The sequence below is a fragment of the Pseudoliparis swirei genome, chromosome 13 (assembly GCF_029220125.1).
Source record: "Pseudoliparis swirei isolate HS2019 ecotype Mariana Trench chromosome 13, NWPU_hadal_v1, whole genome shotgun sequence".
Taxonomy (NCBI): domain Eukaryota; kingdom Metazoa; phylum Chordata; class Actinopteri; order Perciformes; family Liparidae; genus Pseudoliparis; species Pseudoliparis swirei.
Genome location: NC_079400.1, coordinates 9,535,349 through 9,554,793, shown reverse-complemented (window position 1 = coordinate 9,554,793; position 19,445 = coordinate 9,535,349). Strand labels below are relative to the sequence as shown.

The following is a 19,445-nucleotide window of genomic DNA, read 5'->3' as shown; positions in this document are numbered from 1 at the left end:
AAGCCATAATCAGCAATTAAGAATAAAAGGCTTGCAATATTTCAGTTGATTAATAATGAATCAAATACATTTTTTTTTTTGTTTTTTTAATTACATTACAGAAAATAAAGAACTTTATCACAATATTCTAATTTTCTGAGACAGTCCTGTATATACATATATATATATATATGTATCATTATTGTGAGATAGAGGCGAAGGTTGTAGGAGGGAGAATTGCATATGTATGTTATGTACAACATCTTAAAACTCTAGTGGAGATCCCAAACTTTCCCAACTTACCAGTTTTCCCAGGCTGAATTTTGTTAAAATGTGTATAAAATAATGCTGACATAGAATAAATAAAAGATTATGTCTGACATAACAACATAGTAGAGTAAGATGATATTTCCAATCTTCAAACTACTTAAATTGGGAAAAAAGTCTGTATTAAAAGCAGAATTTGACTTTGTTTCTTACCATTCCAGGCCAAAGACGCCATAGAAAATGCTGCTTTGAGCGTCCCGACCCTGCAGGACGAACACACTGCGCAGGATATTGAGGTGCAGCTCGTATTCGGGCACTGAACACACCATTCTGGCCTTGAGGAAGGAGGTCCACTTCCTCTGCAGGGTCCTCTGGCCCCCCCAGTCATTCTGCACACAAAGGAGACGACGGATGAACGACTGGAGGATTAAATAAAGTCACTGGAGCTGACGTAATCTGCCATACACACTTACGCAGAATGACACAAATTCACTCTCACACTTAAAACACAGCGGCCACTAATATGCGACTGTAATAACCGTGAAACAATAACCATCCACAAACATAATCCTAATGTACACATCACTATACACACATAACGAGAGGAAGGAGGAAGTGAGGAGAGTCTTATGAAACAGGAGCTGAGCGTTAGTGCCTACTTTAGCCCATTTGCTCTAATTGCATTTCGGTAGCACTGGGAGGCGAAGCTGCAAGAAGTCTCTCCCTAAAAGAGTAATTTAGCACACCTCATTTAGTAGAGAGGATAAAAAGAGACTGACTACTTTTCTCTGTGTTAATGGGAATTATGGCGCCTCGGCCTCTCACACACAGAAGAAAATGCATACGGAAAACAAAAATGCATTAAAAAATTCCCTCAATAACACGTTTTCCGGCCCCACGTGACACGGGGAAGAACTGCAGACAAATACTTCTCATCTCAGAGTTGTTGTTGGCAGAGACATTAAGATGGATCCAACTGAGTTCCGGTGCATGTATTCCCAGGTTTGTATTGTGGAAAGAGCGAAAGGGATGGATCACAATCGATGTCAATCAAAGTACCGTCTGGGTCATCGGCTGCCACAACGTAAATCCAAGAAAATAAGAGTCCGAGCGTAGGAGGGTAAAAACTACGCCTGTGGGGAAATTAACACAAATTGCACCATGGACTCAGTTTGAGCCAGACGGGAAGTCGGTCTCTAAAGATTTCGTGCAGCTTGTTTTTTTGTTGCTTGCGATATACGGTGCTCCAAAATGGCATATTTTAAATAATGTCATAATGGTATTGATTCCTGGCATTGGTGCTCCTGGAAAGACCTTGTTTTCCATATCATTTACATCTTTCTCTGTGCAAATAGGTCATGGTGGCAGAGGAAGTAACTGCACTCTGGCGGGGAAGTGACAAACACAGGAGGACGACCGGTTATGCAGCACAGAAATGGCAAGTCTTCTGGGTTTTAGGCCAGAGGCGACTGCCAGGGCCTTCGCTATCTGCAGATCTGCCAGTGAGGCTGCGCTGGGGGCGAGCTCGACATCTGCATGTGCCGCCGTGGCCTAGTTCAGACTGAGTTATTACACCCTCGACTGCTCTGACAACTCCACGGCGTCGATGAGGAGAGAGGTGGCGACGAGTCCGGGCCTTATTTCCAGAAATGGTTTATTTTTTCGGATGCAGAGAGAATCTTGACGAGATTAACTTTTTGAGTTTTAAGTTTGAGTCGAAGGGACGAGGGGGGAAAAAAAAGTTGAGGAAGTTCGGAAATGATTTTCACTGCCTGTTTGTGAGCTTGCTGGGGGAAAATGTGCAGCAACAACACGTGGAACCATATAAAGACAAATCATTTATGAATGTCGACATATCCGTGTGCCTCACACTAACAATGGTCTTTAGGATTGAATAGCAAAAAAGTCTGTCCGTTATGCAGACCACACTTTTTTCCTTGATGTTACTATTCAATACACTTACTCTCACTCTCAAGATGCCAAATATTGGGCATCAATTACTTTGTTTTTATAAAAAGGGGCTATAAATTATGGAGAAAAAGCTCCAGAAGGACCTAAAAAAAGAAATCCAGAAATGAAGTAATGCATCTTTTGCGATCACTTTGTCATGATTCATTTGCTGGATGTTCCAGGTGGTGACTCAATATGCAGCTTTCACATGCATTTTTCTTTTCCTCTGTAAATCTTTTCTATATTCTTGCAAAATGTGATACACAACTGCAGCGTTTTGTTGCTTATTTCTAATGGTTTCAGCCGCTCAACAGAGTCTTTTGGGCACTTTTTTAATCCCTCAGAAAGAACCTGCGACCGATGGTAATTACGCCGCCGTGCACGGCTAAAAGAAACGATGGGGAGGAAGAAGAGAGAGGAGTTGCTGGGCATGCTGTCTAGACCAGAGATGCTGATCGCAAGTGAAATGAAGGGAGAGAGTTGCGGGGGAGGAGTGGGAGAGAGCGAGTCTGCGATAAAGAGAGGGAGATGGTTTGCCATTGGAGGTGGCGGTTGGTGTAGTTCTAGTTTGCCTGGCAACAGCGGCACAGAAAGAACTGCCGTCGGTGAAAAAACAAAATGAGAGACACCAAACCATTGGCTCATTCAGCACCGAAATAACTGAAGAGAAGAACGGCAGCTGAGGAGATTCGAGGACGGAAAGCCTCCTTAAATCCATTCACTTCACTCTGTGACGTAGTCGAGCATCAAATAATCCCACTGGGTCTTTTTGCAGTTTAAATAACTTTTCTCCTCCTTCATTCAACCCTTTCTTTCCCGTGACCTTGCAGCGCGTGAGTCTTGTCTGTTTTGGAAATTACTTTTGAAACCGTTAACAGGATTATGGTGAACAGCATTTGGGTCGGTTGCTCTCTCTGACCTTGCAGACTCGGGCCACCCTGGACACCTTGGTCTGGCTCGGGTAGGCTATCTGCTCCTGGCTCCTCTCCGTGAAGAAGAAGTAAATCTTGTCGTCGTCCCCAATGGAGCTGTTGAAGCTCTCCTTCAGCAGCACGGAGCCCACAAAATCTGCCTCTGTATTTACACACACAAACACACACACACACAAACACTCAGATCCACACGTCCAAACACACACCCATTAGCAGCCTGGGAAGTGTCTCCTTGGAAACCAAAGATGGAGCTTTTAAGTATGATTGAATTGTCACATCTAAGCCAGTTAGAGCTGCAGTGGAGTGCAATTTTTTAAAATGTTATTTTCAATCTCCGAGTCAATCAATTTTTGTCGTAACAGCAAAACATCCGATGAGCTAAAAATGTAAAAAAATAGCAATGAGGTTTAGTCTATTTAGTAGTTCACTGTAAGTGAAGAGAAGGGAACTAGTGTATGCAATGTGTTTGCCAAATGTATTCATTGTTTGATTGTATTTACCCAGAAGCCACCGGGTGGGGGCCTCCTCTGTCCTGAGCGTGGGGAAGGGGAAGTTTCTCCGCACGTCTGGAGAGCTACGAAACTCGTACTGAGAGGCCGTGAACATCTCGCCGTCTGATAAACAGATGGATGACCACAGGAAGGAAACATGGACACAACAGTTATATCTGATGGAAATGAAAGCAGGCAAACTTACTTAATGTTTGGTGCAGAGCAACTTCCCAGTGCAAACACTTGATTAGCCCGTATTTAAAACAGAAGGTCTTAGTTGTTGTAAAATACTCTAATGGCTGAATCCAGAGTGATTTTACGACCTCTGTTTATGTGAATGAGAACGAGGTTAAAGGAGGTTAAAGGAAATGCCATTGCACTTTCTCCCATGGATGAGGAAGATCAGAGGGATTATTTTACCACTGAATGACTTTTATAGCAATGACAACGCTGTATCCAGACCAGTTCTCTTAATCCTTTAATGCAAATACATGCAAAACTAAAGATGTTCCCATTAGCTTCAGATGTACATTAACTAAACAAGGACCAAATAGAGTAACTTATTTAAATGCATTATAACAGTTATTTTATGATGCATTATATAATATTATAATGTATTACAACCATGGAAATTATAATAAACTATACTCCATGTAAAGAAATGTCAGCAATTACAGTATGAGGCACCATGATACTTGAGATGAAGTCATTATAAAAAGCTTTATCATGTGCTATGATTATTGCGATGAATAATGATGAATGTGTGTGAGTCCTAAAAGCAATTATATTACATTATAAATGTGTTTATGATGCATTATAGACATGAATGGCACAGAAAGTGTAAATTCTTGCAATAGTGTGAACAATGGATTTGTCTTTGTGCCCTTATGAGATGTTCCCATCAGTATGCATGAATGCATTTCAACTGCTTTTTACCTTCGCATTGAAAATGCGGAAGGTTATGTTTTGATCGCCGTGTATTTATTTATTTATATATATTTATTTATATTTGTATGCGTGTTACTCGCATAACACATAAAGTATTAAACAGAATCGCATGAAATTTGGTGGGATGATTGGTTATTATCCGGGGACCATTTGATTCGATTTTGGGATCAATTGGGTCAAAGGTCATGGTCAAGGTCATGAAATGGTCAAAATCTTCTTTTTACCATAGCACGGTCAATTTTTATCCAATTGGCATGCAACTAATGCCAAAATGTTCATAATTCAATGACCAATCTTGTGAAATGCGAAGGTATGCGCTCTACCGAGTGCCCATTCTAGTTCTACTATGTTTTGTTTTTGTTTCAGTGCTTCATTAAGAAAAGTAAAGATGCAAATGTGGGCGACGCACCGACGAGGAGGCCAGTGAATCCCTTCGCCGGGTCGTACGGACACCTGTCTCTGCCCTCCTCAAAGCCGGAGGAGAGGCTGAACCGCTCTGCGTCCTTACAGACAGGAAAAAAATGAAAAGAAAAGACAATTAAGCATTTAAATGCTGGTCTGCTGATAATTGCGCTCAAAGGAAACGGCCCGATCTCTTACGATGTAAGCACAAAGAGGTCTGAAGGCGTTTGTTCCACAGACATACAGGTGAGACTCGTTGAAGCGCTGCAGAAAGCGAATGTGATTGTAGCACTGTGTCTGCGGGGGAACAGAGAAAAACAAGTTATTTTTGGCTCCACGAGAGAACAGTAGCCAGTCCATCCACTTCAAGTCCAGGAGCATTCATGAGCAAATGTTCAATGCATCAGTGTGATTCCTTCACTTATTTATATATTTTCACGAGGAAAAGTTGATTAATAAGAAGCATTCGGAAGGTTTATCAATTCAAGCAATATGCACGTCACAAAGCAGAAGTGTTTCATTTATGATCTTCAATAATAAATCAGGAAACAAAACAAAGTTTAATAAAAGAACACAAGGCTGAATAATAATAATAACAATAATAATAAAAGTGGAATTTGCAGCCACGTACCTGATTGTCTCTGCCTTTGTTTAGACACTGCTTCTTCTGTTCGGGAGAAGCATCCCAATCAATCTGCAAACAACAGGTTGGAGGTGTTAATGACGAGTTAGCGCAGTAAGTAGAGAGGGAAACACACAGTATATAATATCTCTGGACAGAGATGGGGCAGATGAAAAGAAGAAAACAAGAGTGTGAGGAAAACGGGAAGAAAGGGCAGCTCACAATGTTTCTGGCTCTGCTCAGTGACCCTTAAATAAACGCCTGCTGCTTTTAATCCCATATCCATAAAATTGGAAGGGACACAGTGGGATTTGCTCAATCTGCTTAAGGCTAATATTAGTTAGTCCTCCGCGAGGAAATGGGAGGGAATGGGAGGAAACGGCAGATTGCATTGTGGCGGCGATCGGTGGCGCTCACCGTCAGGTTTGCGGTCGTGGAGATGTCGGTGGTGTTGAGCGCGTGCAGGACCCCGCGGCCTCCCACGTACAGCAGCCCGCTCTCCTCCTCCAGCAGGAGGGTGCTGTAGTTCCTGGAAGAACCGGTGAAACTGACGCTCCCCAACAGACCTGCAAATATACGACACGTGTTACTGTATGACAACAACGTTTTCTTTTGTGGTGACGGAAAGAAACACAGGAACACTGGTTTAAGTTTATTTTTTCATGGTTTAGTCCCGTGTGAACAGTTTGGAGAGGGCCCTTTTCTGTCTCAACATGACATCAAAACTTCACTGTAGATGTTTTTATATTCCTCACACTACAAATGCTTGTTAAAAAAGTGTAGTTTTGTCATTATGCAGCAGAATAAAAAGATGTTTCAATCCCTATGGAGGACCACATATTAAGTTATATATTATAAGTGCTCTCAGACTGGAAGAGTAGTTTGCTTTTAAATCTGACTTCATGGAGAACAACCCACCCCAAGTGAACATGCTCAGCAGGTTTGCACAAGGCTCGCGGCGGGTTGGGGGTTGCTGGAGTGATTGCTGAGTGGACTGTGGGAGAGTGTGGGGATGGGGGGGGGGGGGGGGGCACAGGGGAGGCCACATTTTAGAGCATTCAGCAGGAATCGTGCCCCAGTTATGCCAAATCGCATCAGTCGCCATCACCAGCCATGTGTGTGGGTGTGGGGGTGTATGATGGAGGAGTGAGCAGACACACAGATTATGAATCCATTGCGAAGAATAATTGGCCTAGTGTACTGAGCTAAATATTTGAACACGCTCCAGTGTAGCACCTCTGAAACAGGGGCAGGTCGCTCCAAAAGAAAAAGAAGAAAAAAAAGGAGGCCATTGCTTTTTCTCGTTTGGATGAAGAGGAAAATGTCAACAACAAAGAACAGCAGGGTGCGTACGTGAAGGTATCGACAGCGTTACGCTGAGGAACACGAGTCAGCGGAGAGCAGGTGGGCATATTAACCCCCTCTCTTCTTCTCTCTCCTTCCGTTTTGACAGCAAGTCCCAGCTCCCAGAAATAAGAACACCTATATTTATCTCCCGCCAATCAATCTCCTCGCGGCGTGAGGTCCTGCACGCCCGTCACGGTCAATCGGCTCTCCTGTTCATTGTGACGGAGTGCAGCTGGCAGGGCCGGGGGATCAACTGGTGCTAGTTAACACACACGATGAGCCACAGTTCAAGCTGCCGACTTGTATTACGACGATAAGACGGCAACACGATGTGTGTGAAATGAGGAGACCAGCGAGTCCCTCAGTGCATGACACACTTTAGATAAAAATGTGGAGCAGGCAAACTATAGACACTCCTCAAACGGATCCGAAAGACCCACATTCACAGAAAAACAATCACACAGATTCCTCTTCATTCACCTGTTTTATTGCCACATATTCTGAATATGTGTGTTCGTCAATCCAAAGGCATTGCAGAGGTGAATTCTATGTCTAGTATTTTTCTTTTTTTTAGCAGTCACAGCAATGATGTTAACGAATAGATCAGACGGATGTTTCTTAAAGTTCAGAGTCCTCTTTGGCTGAGACGAAGACAAAAAACGCGTTTGATTCTGAGAAGAGACCTTCAGAAAGATCTCCTTCAACACTGTAATTCATCACAAGTCACCGGCACCACAAACACACAATGAGTAACCCTACCCGTGACTCCGGCGGGGTTCCCCTTTAAATCAGGAACTACCCTTAAAAAACGCTGAGGTGCAACATCACGCACACACGGACATATTTCAAGGATGATGAGTCCACACATGTAGTGAGAACTTTATCTCAGATTGTGTTTTGATCAGAAGACAAATTCAGCAGAGTTTGAGGCAAAAATGACACGTTTCTGTGGACTTTCTGGTTTAAGTTCGTTCAGGATTTGTCAGGAGATGTCAAACCGGTTCAGGAGTCGTCCCAAAATTAACCTGTGTGCAAAACGAAGACACCCAAGAAGACAAACACACATACACTTCAAGGCTTTGACTCTCCTCTGCTATATCAACCACTGCTAACCCGTTCGCTGCTTATAACACAGCATGTGACGCCTGTCCCGATAATGAGGGTGACAGTCAGGTCTGGTTTGATCTTGCGTAACGCAACACGATGTTAACGGCGGAGCGTTTCCCCAACGACGCATGGAGGACGTTTTCCTCCCCCACATGACTGGCTGGGTGACGACCGCGAGCAGGCAGAGACTGAGTCAGACTGCAGCCCCTCTTACCGCCCACCTTCCTTCCTGATGGACATTTTTGCTTTTTGTGTCACGGACAGCCAGACAGACAGAGACCCCTCTCACCGGTGGTCAGTAACTGGGTTTGTCTGATACTGGGCACGTCAGACTGATTACATGCATGGCAGCTGTGAAGAAATGCACTGGCAGAAGGACAATCAGAAGTTACATAAACAGTGACATTCAAGAAATATTATATCTTCAAAACATTCATTCTGAGCCATCAGTGCACGCCTCTGCATCTAACGAGAAATTATTATCAAAATCAATACTGAATCAGGCAGCATTTGCAAAGCTTTTAAGTGATTATTAAGTCGATTATTACACACCTACCGAGTACTAAAGGACGCTTTATTACTTTGTGCTAATCAGAGCATTTAAAAAGAATGATTTTTAGTCGATTACAACTTAAAGATCAAACCAGACAGGTCGTACAAAAAGGAGGTAAATCAGCTGCTGGCTTCAGTCCACCACCACCACGATCCTGTGCTCTCTCCTATCCTATAAGCTTTTGGATTGACACTTCAAATGAATATCTCCTCATTAAACTGGGAGTTTTGTTCATCCACGATATTGCCATGTTTCCATATCTAAGCATGTAGGGATGAGCATTTAAAGCAAGAATACTGTTCCAGAATCATTGGGAACCATTCGATCATTATGTTAAGATCCCTCCTCAAAACTCTTGGAGAGGGAAACATAGATTAATGAATGGAGTTTATTTTTGATTGTTGGAGCAGTGGAAAGAAGACGTTTTCTTATTAACTTAGCTTTACGACGCTGCGACGCTCAACTGAACTTCGCTGTGGTAAAACATGTTTTTCTAAAGGCACAGTGTTTAGGATTTCGGGGGAAAACTGAATTCTATTTTTCAGCATGTAGGATCCGCCATGTTTCTACAGTAGCTCAGAACGGACAAAAAGCAAAACCTGGCTCGAGAAAGGGCTTTTCTCTTCTTCTTTTTTTTAACCGAGTGTCAACATCGTTCTCCGACTTGATTCTGAAACTGTCGTGACGTGAGCTTCCGAGTGCGAAGCGCCAGCAGCTGTCTGGTTTCAGTTGCTCCTCAAGTAGTGTTCTTGTGGCTGCATCAGCAAGGTTTGACCAACCCCCCCCCCCGACTGCAATCTACAACCATGCCGCTATAGCCACCGGATCCTACACTGTCCCTTTAATGCAAAACGATAGTCGACTTAACTATTAGATTTTTAAATATAATCCAAAATCATGTTTGATAAAAGATCAAAGGCAAAACTATGAAAATTACACCGCAAAATTAGACCACAAATTAATCATTTTAATAATAGTTAAATAATGTTCCCTTTTTATTTTTAGGTTCCCTCCTCCGTGTTTGTTTGACTTCCTGTCTGTGTGGGTTTTCCTTCTTTTCTGTGGATCACCTGTGTTGTATTAGTCTGTGTTGCTTTTTCCACCAATCAGCCTTCAGCCAGCGCTTGTGTCTGCCCATCTGGTTGTCTGATTAGTTTCTTGTGTATTTATAGTCCCGTCTTCATTGTTGTCCTGGCTGTATCTCTTGTGCCTTTCTATTACACATCCCGGTGTACCTGATCGAGTTGTATTTGTCATCTCTCATTTCTAGACCTTGATATTTTTTTCATCGCTTCACTTCTGATTGCTTTTGCAATCACAAGTTTCCTTTTATTAGTAAGTTCTGTTTGGGCATTTTCTTCAACCAAACCTCCTTCAATCGTCCCCCTGCTTCCCATGCAGATTAATCCTTCGACATAAGTTTCAGTTTGTGGTCGTGTGAAAGTTGCGAAACCTTATGTAATGCGCAATGAAACCTATAAATAAGACTGTGTGACTGTCACCAAGGATTATTATTTTCCATTTCTCATACAAATCCAGTCAGATTTTCAGTGAGCAATGAGCAGCTCCTCGACAAAGCCAGAGGTCAGGACACGCCGGGGGGGAGTTTCATCTGGAGGGTGGGGGGCTCCGGCAGGGAGGGTGGCCGGACTCACGCAGCTGGCCTCCACACACACACACACACACACACACACACACACACACACACATAAAAGGCATGCACGAACAAAAACACTGAAGCAACACAAACAAGAGGGTGACACACTCACACAACAGAATAACTACCGCATCCTCTCGGAGATCACGTTTAAGAAGCGTGAGTTATGCAAACACAATAGCAGCCCGAGGCCCCGCAAAGAGCCCACTGCCTGAGTCATCACCGAGTGAACCAAAGCCTCGGTTTATTTCTTATAAAAATAGTGGTTGCGTGATATAACAAGCACGGTGCTGATGAGAAGGGCTGCGGTGACGTCCAGAACGTCTCGAGGCGGCAAAGGCCCGGCGACCTTGGTCTTCAAGTCCGCCGATTTTGAACACCTGATGTCCCTCAAAAAAACAATGTTCACGTCAGTCTGACGCACAGAAGTCGAACTCAATGGACTGCATTAATGGCCGTGCTCTAAATCTCTCAAATGGGGAGAACGAAGAAAATAAATGTCACCTTTCTTGCCTGGATGAAAACATACACACACACACACACACACACACTATACACACACACACACACACATGCAAAAAGTACAAACAGAAACAGTGCAATTTTACAAAATTCGTCCAAATTAAATGACAACATTGCAAAATTGGTTTACAGTACAGTACGTCCTCCAGACGCTCACATCAAAGCCTGATCCGGGTGTCAGGCCTCGGTGTTACTTTTTGAAAGGACGATTGTAAAGTCATGAGCTAACGTGGAAATGTTTGGTTCTCAAGTCCAAATTATCAAAGCTCATCAAAGTCGCCCGTCCACGCAGCTACAAGACGAGCGACATCTTTGACACACAGACATTTGATCCCTTGTTACTGAAATCATTTTGATTAGTTCAGTGTTGAAGATAGAGATGTAACATTTAAACAGTTTGATCAGCAATAATGTGGCCATGAAATTAGCAATAGAACCATGTTCATCTTGACCTACTGTTCCCTGGGGCCACTGTTATACATCCACAAAATCCACACACACACACACACACACACACACACACATATGCACTCATATGCGCCACAAGACATTTCAGTGACTCAGACAATCTGAGGAGTGTGTGTGTGTGTGTGTGTTTGTGTTTTGTGGGTCTCAACATTGAGCCATAACAGGTGGCGCATCCAGAATGTGCGGCATCATGCTCAGACATTTTTGTAATCCTCCATGTGGGATCCGAGATGATAGTAAATCCAGCGTGAGTGTGTGTGTGTGTGTGTGTGCGCGTGTGTAAAGGTGCGTGTTGACCAAAATCATACAGAGAGTGTGTCTGACTTCCTGTGTGACTCACTGATTGCTAGACTCACTATAGTGACTCACACACACACACACACACACACACACACACATGTGCTTTGGGATGATTTGGGAACAAATGCTGGAAGAAAGGCCGATTTAACTTCTTCGGAGTCAAAGTGTCAGTTGTCATCAACTCGGCCCACATTATAAAAGCATATCTTTACTCCTTCACCTCCAGAGGCGATCAGCATGACGACATGTTATGTAAGGAATCGTGCACAACTGGCTGCAGCCATGTACGGACAATAGAGGCAAAGAAAGCAAAGCGGAGAGTGTTTCCTCCATTGTGCTGCAGTCCATTATTTCTGAGCATTTTATCATAATTATATTACTTCCAATTACGACAGCACAAGCTGTGTTTTATTTTTAGCTCGTAGTCAGTTAACAATAAAATGCAGTTGCTATGGCGTCCTGCAGTTGACAACACAGCATGATCGGCCACAGTAGTAAACACGTATCCTCGACAACACCTCGGCAGAATATAATATTATTAGGACATAAAACTCTTGAGACAATATGAAATATATTTTGTATATGTATATATTTTTTAAAATGTAATCTGAATAATTACATTTACAACATTGGTCAAGTTTGTATGCAATCGACAAAGAGGAAGGAACATATGTTTACAGAGATATAACGCTGCAATGTAATAATTCAATTCAATGGGGCTTCATTGGAATGAAAGTCTGAAATAAATAATGTTTCCGATAATATTTTGTTTAGTATTTATTGTTGCTTTTGTTTCACCTGTATGTGCTGCATGTGAAGTTTAAAAAGGCAAACTAAAATTAAGATTTCATATGCCATACAGATTAATAAACTGAAATCTCACCTACCATATTACAAATAATAAAATCAAAGCATTATTATAAAAGTGAAAATGTACACACATGTACATACATATATACATCCTAAATAGTTCAGTTCGCCAAAATAACAAAAACATCTTTCCTTACTTCTGTGTTTCATCTGTGCATATTTTCTGTCTCTAAATCGTGCTCCATATTCTATTTGGGTCCATTTGGGGCGACTACGCTCTGAATCGGGTCAAACTATCCTCTGGTCTATTCAGTATGCCCGGACTGTCAACGATTGAACAGGTTGTTTTTACTTATGTGTTTCATTTTCACCGTCTGTGACAGCGTGTTTTTTTCACCACGTGAGTCTGTGTTTATCTTCCAGGTTAAATGTGGGGCTCCTGGAGACCCCTGGAGACCCCCGATGTAGCAGGAAGTACAACTGGTTTTGAGTACTTTGGCATGTGTTTTAATCTGTTTGTATGTGGACAGATTTTGTCACCGCAATAGAGACTTTACACGAGTGCACTTGAGGTCAAAATGAAGGCCAAGCATGAAGATGGGCGAGGTCGGAGAAAGAGGCCCGAAAGTAGGAGGGTAGGAAGTGTGGAAGGGCCCCCACACATACTTTACTCCCCTGGCTTGATTTGCCAGTGTGGTCCCATTTGGTGTTGTGGTCCCATCGCAACATGGTCTCTAGTTTATCAATAAAATCCTTATTTAATATTGTTTATCTCAAAATCTTGGCAATGAAACCACTTTTGGTAAAGGCGTACATAACTAATTTGTAATTTGAGTGACCAAACCCCTCAAAACTTAATATTAATATTTATCTTATATTAAAGTTCACCGTAATATGAAAATAAACACACACATGTTTCAGGAAGCCCATGGCTATAAGAACAACAACAAAAAGAGCTTCCTTGCACTTATGAAACTAGATGTCCGCCCTTGTTGCTTGTTATTAAAAGTCACGTCAAAGTGCTCGCGTTCTGTTCACTGCGTCCTCTCACGGTCACACCAACGCAAAACCTTTCTCTGCGGCTTGCGTCGGATCCATAACTTTTGTACTCGTAGGACTTTGTTGAACGCCGAAATGAGATGAAAGACTTTCATCTCTCGGAACAGCGAGCCGACATAGAAACAGTCCCGGTGTTATCTCAGGTCTCGCCGGGTGCTATCGGTGAATCACCAACAAGATCTTGTCGGATTCACTCATCGGCACGACGCCGGAGCGGAGTGAGATCAAAGCATCGTGGAGGTCTCAGTGGTTTGAAGAGTCCATAGCGTGACATGTCGCCACGGAGAGAGAGAAAAAGACAAAAACAAATGGTGTCGCAGCGCTTTCCCATGAAGAATAAACAACTTCAGTCAAAGCAGCCGCGGCCGAGCTGAGAATGGTTGTAAAACATCAACATTTTCTGCAGAAGAAAACTCTTTATCCTCCGAGTTAGCAGCTTTATAAGTATACCACCACAGCAACAATAGCGCTATAATGAAACGTACTACCACGTTTCATTATAACGCTATTGTTGCTGTTTGCCAGCTCAGCTTGTCAAAGCAGCAGCAGACAGCTTACAGTGCATCAATATTTCACAAGTACATTACTTCAGGTCTGGTAGCAGATGTGAGCAGGAACCCCCGATGGGCCACTGGCGGTTTTCAGAACACAGTCGGACATTAATCTCTCTTCTGGGAGGAGAAAAACAAACAACACTGTCTCATAAACATACAAACACAACCCAAGAGGTCGTCGCATCGGCCCATTGAAAATACACATATTCAATCTTTGTGATGTACTGAGAGGATTCCAAAACGTAAGACATGTTACTGATTCACACGTCATGCTTTGATTTGACACGGATCACATGAGACCTCGTTTGTAGTGGTGGAAAGTAACTATTTACATACAGTGATATCTAGTAGTTAAAGGGACGTCATCATGGAGCCCACACTATCACTAACTGCACCGCCTTCATAAACACAAGATCATTTTTGGAAAAAACTTTAAAGTAATTTCATAAAGAAGCAGACAGAAGGCTCTACAATATGTGTTTGAAGGCTATATCCAATACATATCTCTTTCTCTCTCTATCTCTCTCTCTCTCTCTATAGATATATACATATACATAAATATATGTCCAAACTGATTCAGCAGTGAAAACTGGTGATATAATGTATAACTGGATAAAAAGATTTCTGTTCAATGAAAGAGAAGAAGTTTGTTTAAAAAGCGTCTGCTGCTCGAGTTTCCTCACCATCTTCCACATTACACACAGTCCCTTGATCCTTTGTTTGTATCAAACTATTGATGAGTGCAGCTTTACGTAATGGATACTTTACTACCACCACTACAGAAAAGTAGCCTCTATAAATAAAATGTTTACAACATGCCTTTACGATGTTCTTATTCATTTCCTTTTATCGTGCCCTTTCCGATGCAAGTCTGCACAAAGTCATGTTGTGTCCTTTTTTTCTTCTCATAAATCTGAGCTCACTCTGAGCTACAGCTCGTCCTCGCACTCCCACTCACGCAGGCCATCTGTAAGGCATACTGTAAATTAATGAGCGCCCCCCCCCCCCGGCCGAGAAACCACATCTAAATCCTCCCACGGAGTCTCCCATAGGTAAAGACACCCACATACAACATCCCTCTCATTAGCATATGCAGTTCTAGCATATGCAGGCAGACACAGACACGGAGCCCCTCCCCCATCCTCCTCCAGTGACACGTGTAAGAATTTACATTAAGAAACCAAATGCATGCCCACGTAGCCCTGTTCCCACACACACATACACACACACATGGAGACTGACGAAACGCATGCTGACACACTTGCACATCCTGCACTCTCACGTGCCCCCTCCTCCCCCTTTCTCCTAGATGATTAAAAAAGTGGGTCATGGACAACTTCCTCAGAGGGCAAAGAGAAAAATAAAATCTGCGATGAGAGACTGACTCTGGCTGCAGCACAGAAAAAAAGGAGCCCAGAGTTTGTATGATAAATAACCCGAGCAGGCAAGACGTGCAGATGAATAGTCGGGGGCTTGACGATGGGGAGGAGGCTTCCAGAGCAGACAATGGGGTCTGTCCATGATGCACTGAGAAAACGTACTTAATGAGGCTTCGTGAATGGAACGTGCTGCCCCATCTAATGAACTCCTCAGAGTTAATGGAGTTTGTCCTTTTTCATTCGGTTGATAAATAACAGCACTGATATGATATTAGTAAATCATGTCACTGCTCCCGTGTATTTCTTAGTGCTGCCACAAACACTCTGAGCGGAAGATTCTCTGCAGCACAACCAATCAGTTGATGTGAAGCAAAAGTTGGACCTCGAAGGACAAATACTCACACAATTTCCTTTCTCTCTCTCGCTCTCTCAATGTTTGCAACAACTCCCTTCAGAAATCCTCTTCCTGGATATTCTCATCTCTCTGAGTGATTGTGATTCAGAACGTCAGGCAGCACATCCTCCCGCCTCCAAAGCATCACTTCACACTGCAACACTCTCAGCAGCTCTTATGACATTGCACCGGAGAGCTCGGCGGGCGGTGGAGCCGGGCCCTGTTCACTCCACCCGTCCTCTAATAATACTCGTCCCCAGAGAGGACCGAGGAGGAGGAGAGGGGTGGAGGCGAGGAGCACAGCCATCCGGTGCCGGAGTTCCCTCCTCGCTGTAGCTGCAGTGGTAGCCTCTGCCGCAGTGATAAGGGGCGAGGAGAGAGGGAGGGAGGGGAAAGGTGAGGTAGCAAGGTGCTGAGGATGAGCGTAAACAACCCCCTCGGTCCAAAAATACACCTCCGTCTGCAGGATTCTCTGCACGGACACTAATCAGGTCCACTGTGCTCAGGTGTGGTTTTATGAGGGCTCCTCGTCTTTTGTTTCATTAGAAGTGTTTGCTGAGCCGCGCGATCTAGGACAGGGCTTGAGAGAGGCGATTAATAACTCTGAGCATGAAGGAGCTGTCTTCGGGGCCAACTTCGAAAACTGTGCCACCTCTTTAAAGAGTGTGTGTTTGAGACAGGTGGGGGGTAGGGGGGGGGGGGGCCGGAGTGGCTTCAATTTAGTGAGGTGAGTGTTTTGTGGGCTTGTGCACGTGTGTTTGGATGCTTCTAGAACAGTGCAGTAATATCAGTACATGCAGTCCGTCCTATTCTGGGGGATATACATGATGCCATGTTTGAGGAACTACAGTTCCCCACAATGCTTTGGGGGATGTAAACAGGAAGTATAATGATACCAGTCACACTGTGAGCTACAATTCTTTGCCGATATTTCTGGTATTTTTCAGCAAATTGGCACCATTAGGTATGCCAAACTATCTGTCAACAGCTTCAGTTTTTAATCTGACCTTGAATGTACGGATGAGTATTACTGTATTACTTTAACCCTTGTGTTGCCTTTTTGACTTATTTATTCGATCTCCATTCCCCCTCCTGTCACCTTCATTCAAATTCAAAATGTCAATGTTAATGTTAATTCTTCTGTTCAACACAACAAACAAAAACATAAAACACCTCAAAACAAAAAAAAAAATAATAATAATAATAATTTTTTATTTTAATAGCTGGGGTCATATTGACCTCAGGGTAAAATAAAATAGTAAATAATAAGGGTAACAGGAGGGTTAAACATTGAAAATCGTCATATTGACCCGAAGGCGACAGGAGGGTGAAACATTGAATCGGGTCAAATTGACCCGAAGGCAACACAAGGGTTAATACTGAAGAAAACCTAAAGACGTGAGGATTCTCAGGCGAGATCTGGGATTGAAAAGATCCTCATTTGTTCTATTTCTAATCGGATTTATAGATGTTGATTAATGTTGGACATCGGAGGTAATTACATTATGTCTGTGCAGTTGCAGCAGCTGACCGTGTTGGTAAACGGTGACTTCCGAGCACACGGTGCCTCTCGGTTCGCAAACCGAACTTTCCCCTCACCTTCGGAGAAGACAGTAGTCCTGGGAGTGACGTCCAGGTCCAGGGACGGGCTGAAGGGGAAGGCCCACAGCTGCGACAGCCTGGCGAGGAGCGTGAGGAGCAGCAGCAGGGGGAGGAGTCGCTGGCCGGATCTCTGGTCTCCCATGTTTAGCACACAGACCCGGTTCCAAGCACAGCCTCAATGTGTCGCACACGCAAAATCTGACAAACGTTCGTCTTCAAGGCAGCAAGCAGATGCAGAATCTTAGATTATCCTCCAGCTGAGAAAGAGAAAAACAACGTGTGTAACTGAAAGAGAAGTGATCCAGCAGAGATCAATTACAAACAAAATGGGAATAAGCAGAAAAAACACTCTCTTCTGGATATATACTGCACTGATATTTAAACGTGTCAGTGGTGGAAAAAGTATTCGAGTAGTGCCATTAAGAGTCTCTCAATCAAAGTAGTGAAGTATCAAATGACCCAACACGTCAAAAATGGCTCCTGTGATTTAAGGTTAAGAATAACGCAACATCATCTTTTTTTTAAAGATTCACTTTGCTTCTATTGAGACATATTGCAGATTGTTACGGTCTAAAAGTTATTTACACCAAATAACATTGAACTTCGCTGAAGAGCTGCATGAACTTCCGTCCCTTTCTTGACAGCGTGAGCAGCTAATGAGCTGCTGATATGCGCCATCGCTCTCTGATTACAACCAATTATTCAAAGTGAATGAGTAAAATACCGTGCTGTTACATTCAAGACCATTTTTAAAATGTGTGTGCGTTAAATTGCTTCTCCCCGTGATGCGACATTGCGACACACGACTCCATCTCTTAATTGGCTGCGAGCACATTTGAGCAGCATGACGGATAATCTAGAGATTAGGCCCCCCGGTGCCATCGGCTCCATCTCCGCCTGGCTGCCCCGCCCTCCGGCTCTGTCTCTGATCAAAGGGTCAACACTGTGAATCCCTCTCCTCCGCGTTGTGACACTGGAGAATTCCCAGGTTGATCTCCACGGCTGCTGCTGGTTATCACAGAGAAAAGAACACCGATGCTGAGGAGGAGCACTCCCCTTTTTGTCCAGTCAGAACTATTCCTTAAAGATGGCTCGCCCCCAAATGTAACATCAATCCATTTTTCAAGGCTGATTCTTCATCTTCTCACGAAATCGAGTAAAAGTCGTGACAAAAGGAAGTCGCATTCTGGTTCCTTGTCTTGACACTTTCACTGGCAACTTCTGAGATTTAGTTTGAAACGAGTGCAAAGAAAAGATCCACAAGACACATTTTGGTGTTTATTTTACTACTTTGTCTATTCGTGTCTGTAGATCTCCCCCAAATTGCCCAAAAGTAAGCATTATATCATGACTCATTTGCATATTTAAACATTAAATATCTGACAATTTCAAATCCAAAAAAGAATTGTGCTACTGTAAGTTTTATGGCAAAGTACATTTTTTACAAGGCTTTAATATTATTACGGTTGTTGACAATTTTTGTGTGTGTATAAAGTAATACAAAGAGTGATAACAAATAGTTATCCAAATGTCTCACTGTAAAACTTAGTATCCTTCATTTTCACATTTAGGAAAACTAAACTAGTTAAACGAGGGGGTGCGGCCTCCCCTTAACTGCACTAATTTAGTTTATATTTATCATATATAATATTCACATGAAGACTGTGAGATGGAGCTGAAAGAAAGGACCACTTACTGGACTGTTGATTTGTTTCATGCTTTTTTTCTTTTCTTTTATCCAAAGCAACTTGTAACCATGTTACATTCATACACCATAGACACAGCTACAGGGAGCAATTCAGGGTTAAGTGTCTTGCTCAAGGACACATCGACTAGGGCGGAGATTGAACCGCCAACCCCCTGACTGAAAGACGGACCTGCTGACCACTGACCCACTGTGACATACTTGTAGCTGCAAGTGGAGCCTCAAGCAGGGATGAGCAGCATGGCTGCAGAGGTCCAGGATGCTCGTTTGTTTCTGATTCTCAACCCCAACAGATTTATGTATTTATTTTCCTTATTTCAAACTTTGTCCATGTCCCTCAAAATCCCCTACGGCCAAAAGCGGTGTCTAAATCGAGGAGAGTAGAGGAACCAGAGGA

The 19,445-nt window shown here is 43.1% G+C and overlaps 1 protein-coding gene across 1 annotated transcript in view; it reads right to left on the bottom strand.

Annotated features, from left to right (window-relative positions):
- sema4gb (sema domain, immunoglobulin domain (Ig), transmembrane domain (TM) and short cytoplasmic domain, (semaphorin) 4Gb) overlaps positions 1 to 19,445 on the bottom strand; it is a 34,446-nt gene that overhangs the window by 12,855 nt on the left and 2,146 nt on the right. The window contains exons 2-9 of the mRNA XM_056429220.1: positions 17,341 to 17,600; positions 6,009 to 6,157; positions 5,601 to 5,663; positions 5,168 to 5,266; positions 4,977 to 5,070; positions 3,629 to 3,742; positions 3,116 to 3,270; positions 460 to 635 (exon numbers count right to left, since the gene is read on the bottom strand). Of these exons, the coding sequence (XP_056285195.1) occupies positions 460 to 635; positions 3,116 to 3,270; positions 3,629 to 3,742; positions 4,977 to 5,070; positions 5,168 to 5,266; positions 5,601 to 5,663; positions 6,009 to 6,157; positions 17,341 to 17,485 (995 nt within the window). The 5' untranslated portion in view covers positions 17,486 to 17,600. The remainder of the gene's footprint in view (positions 1 to 459; positions 636 to 3,115; positions 3,271 to 3,628; positions 3,743 to 4,976; positions 5,071 to 5,167; positions 5,267 to 5,600; positions 5,664 to 6,008; positions 6,158 to 17,340; positions 17,601 to 19,445) is intronic.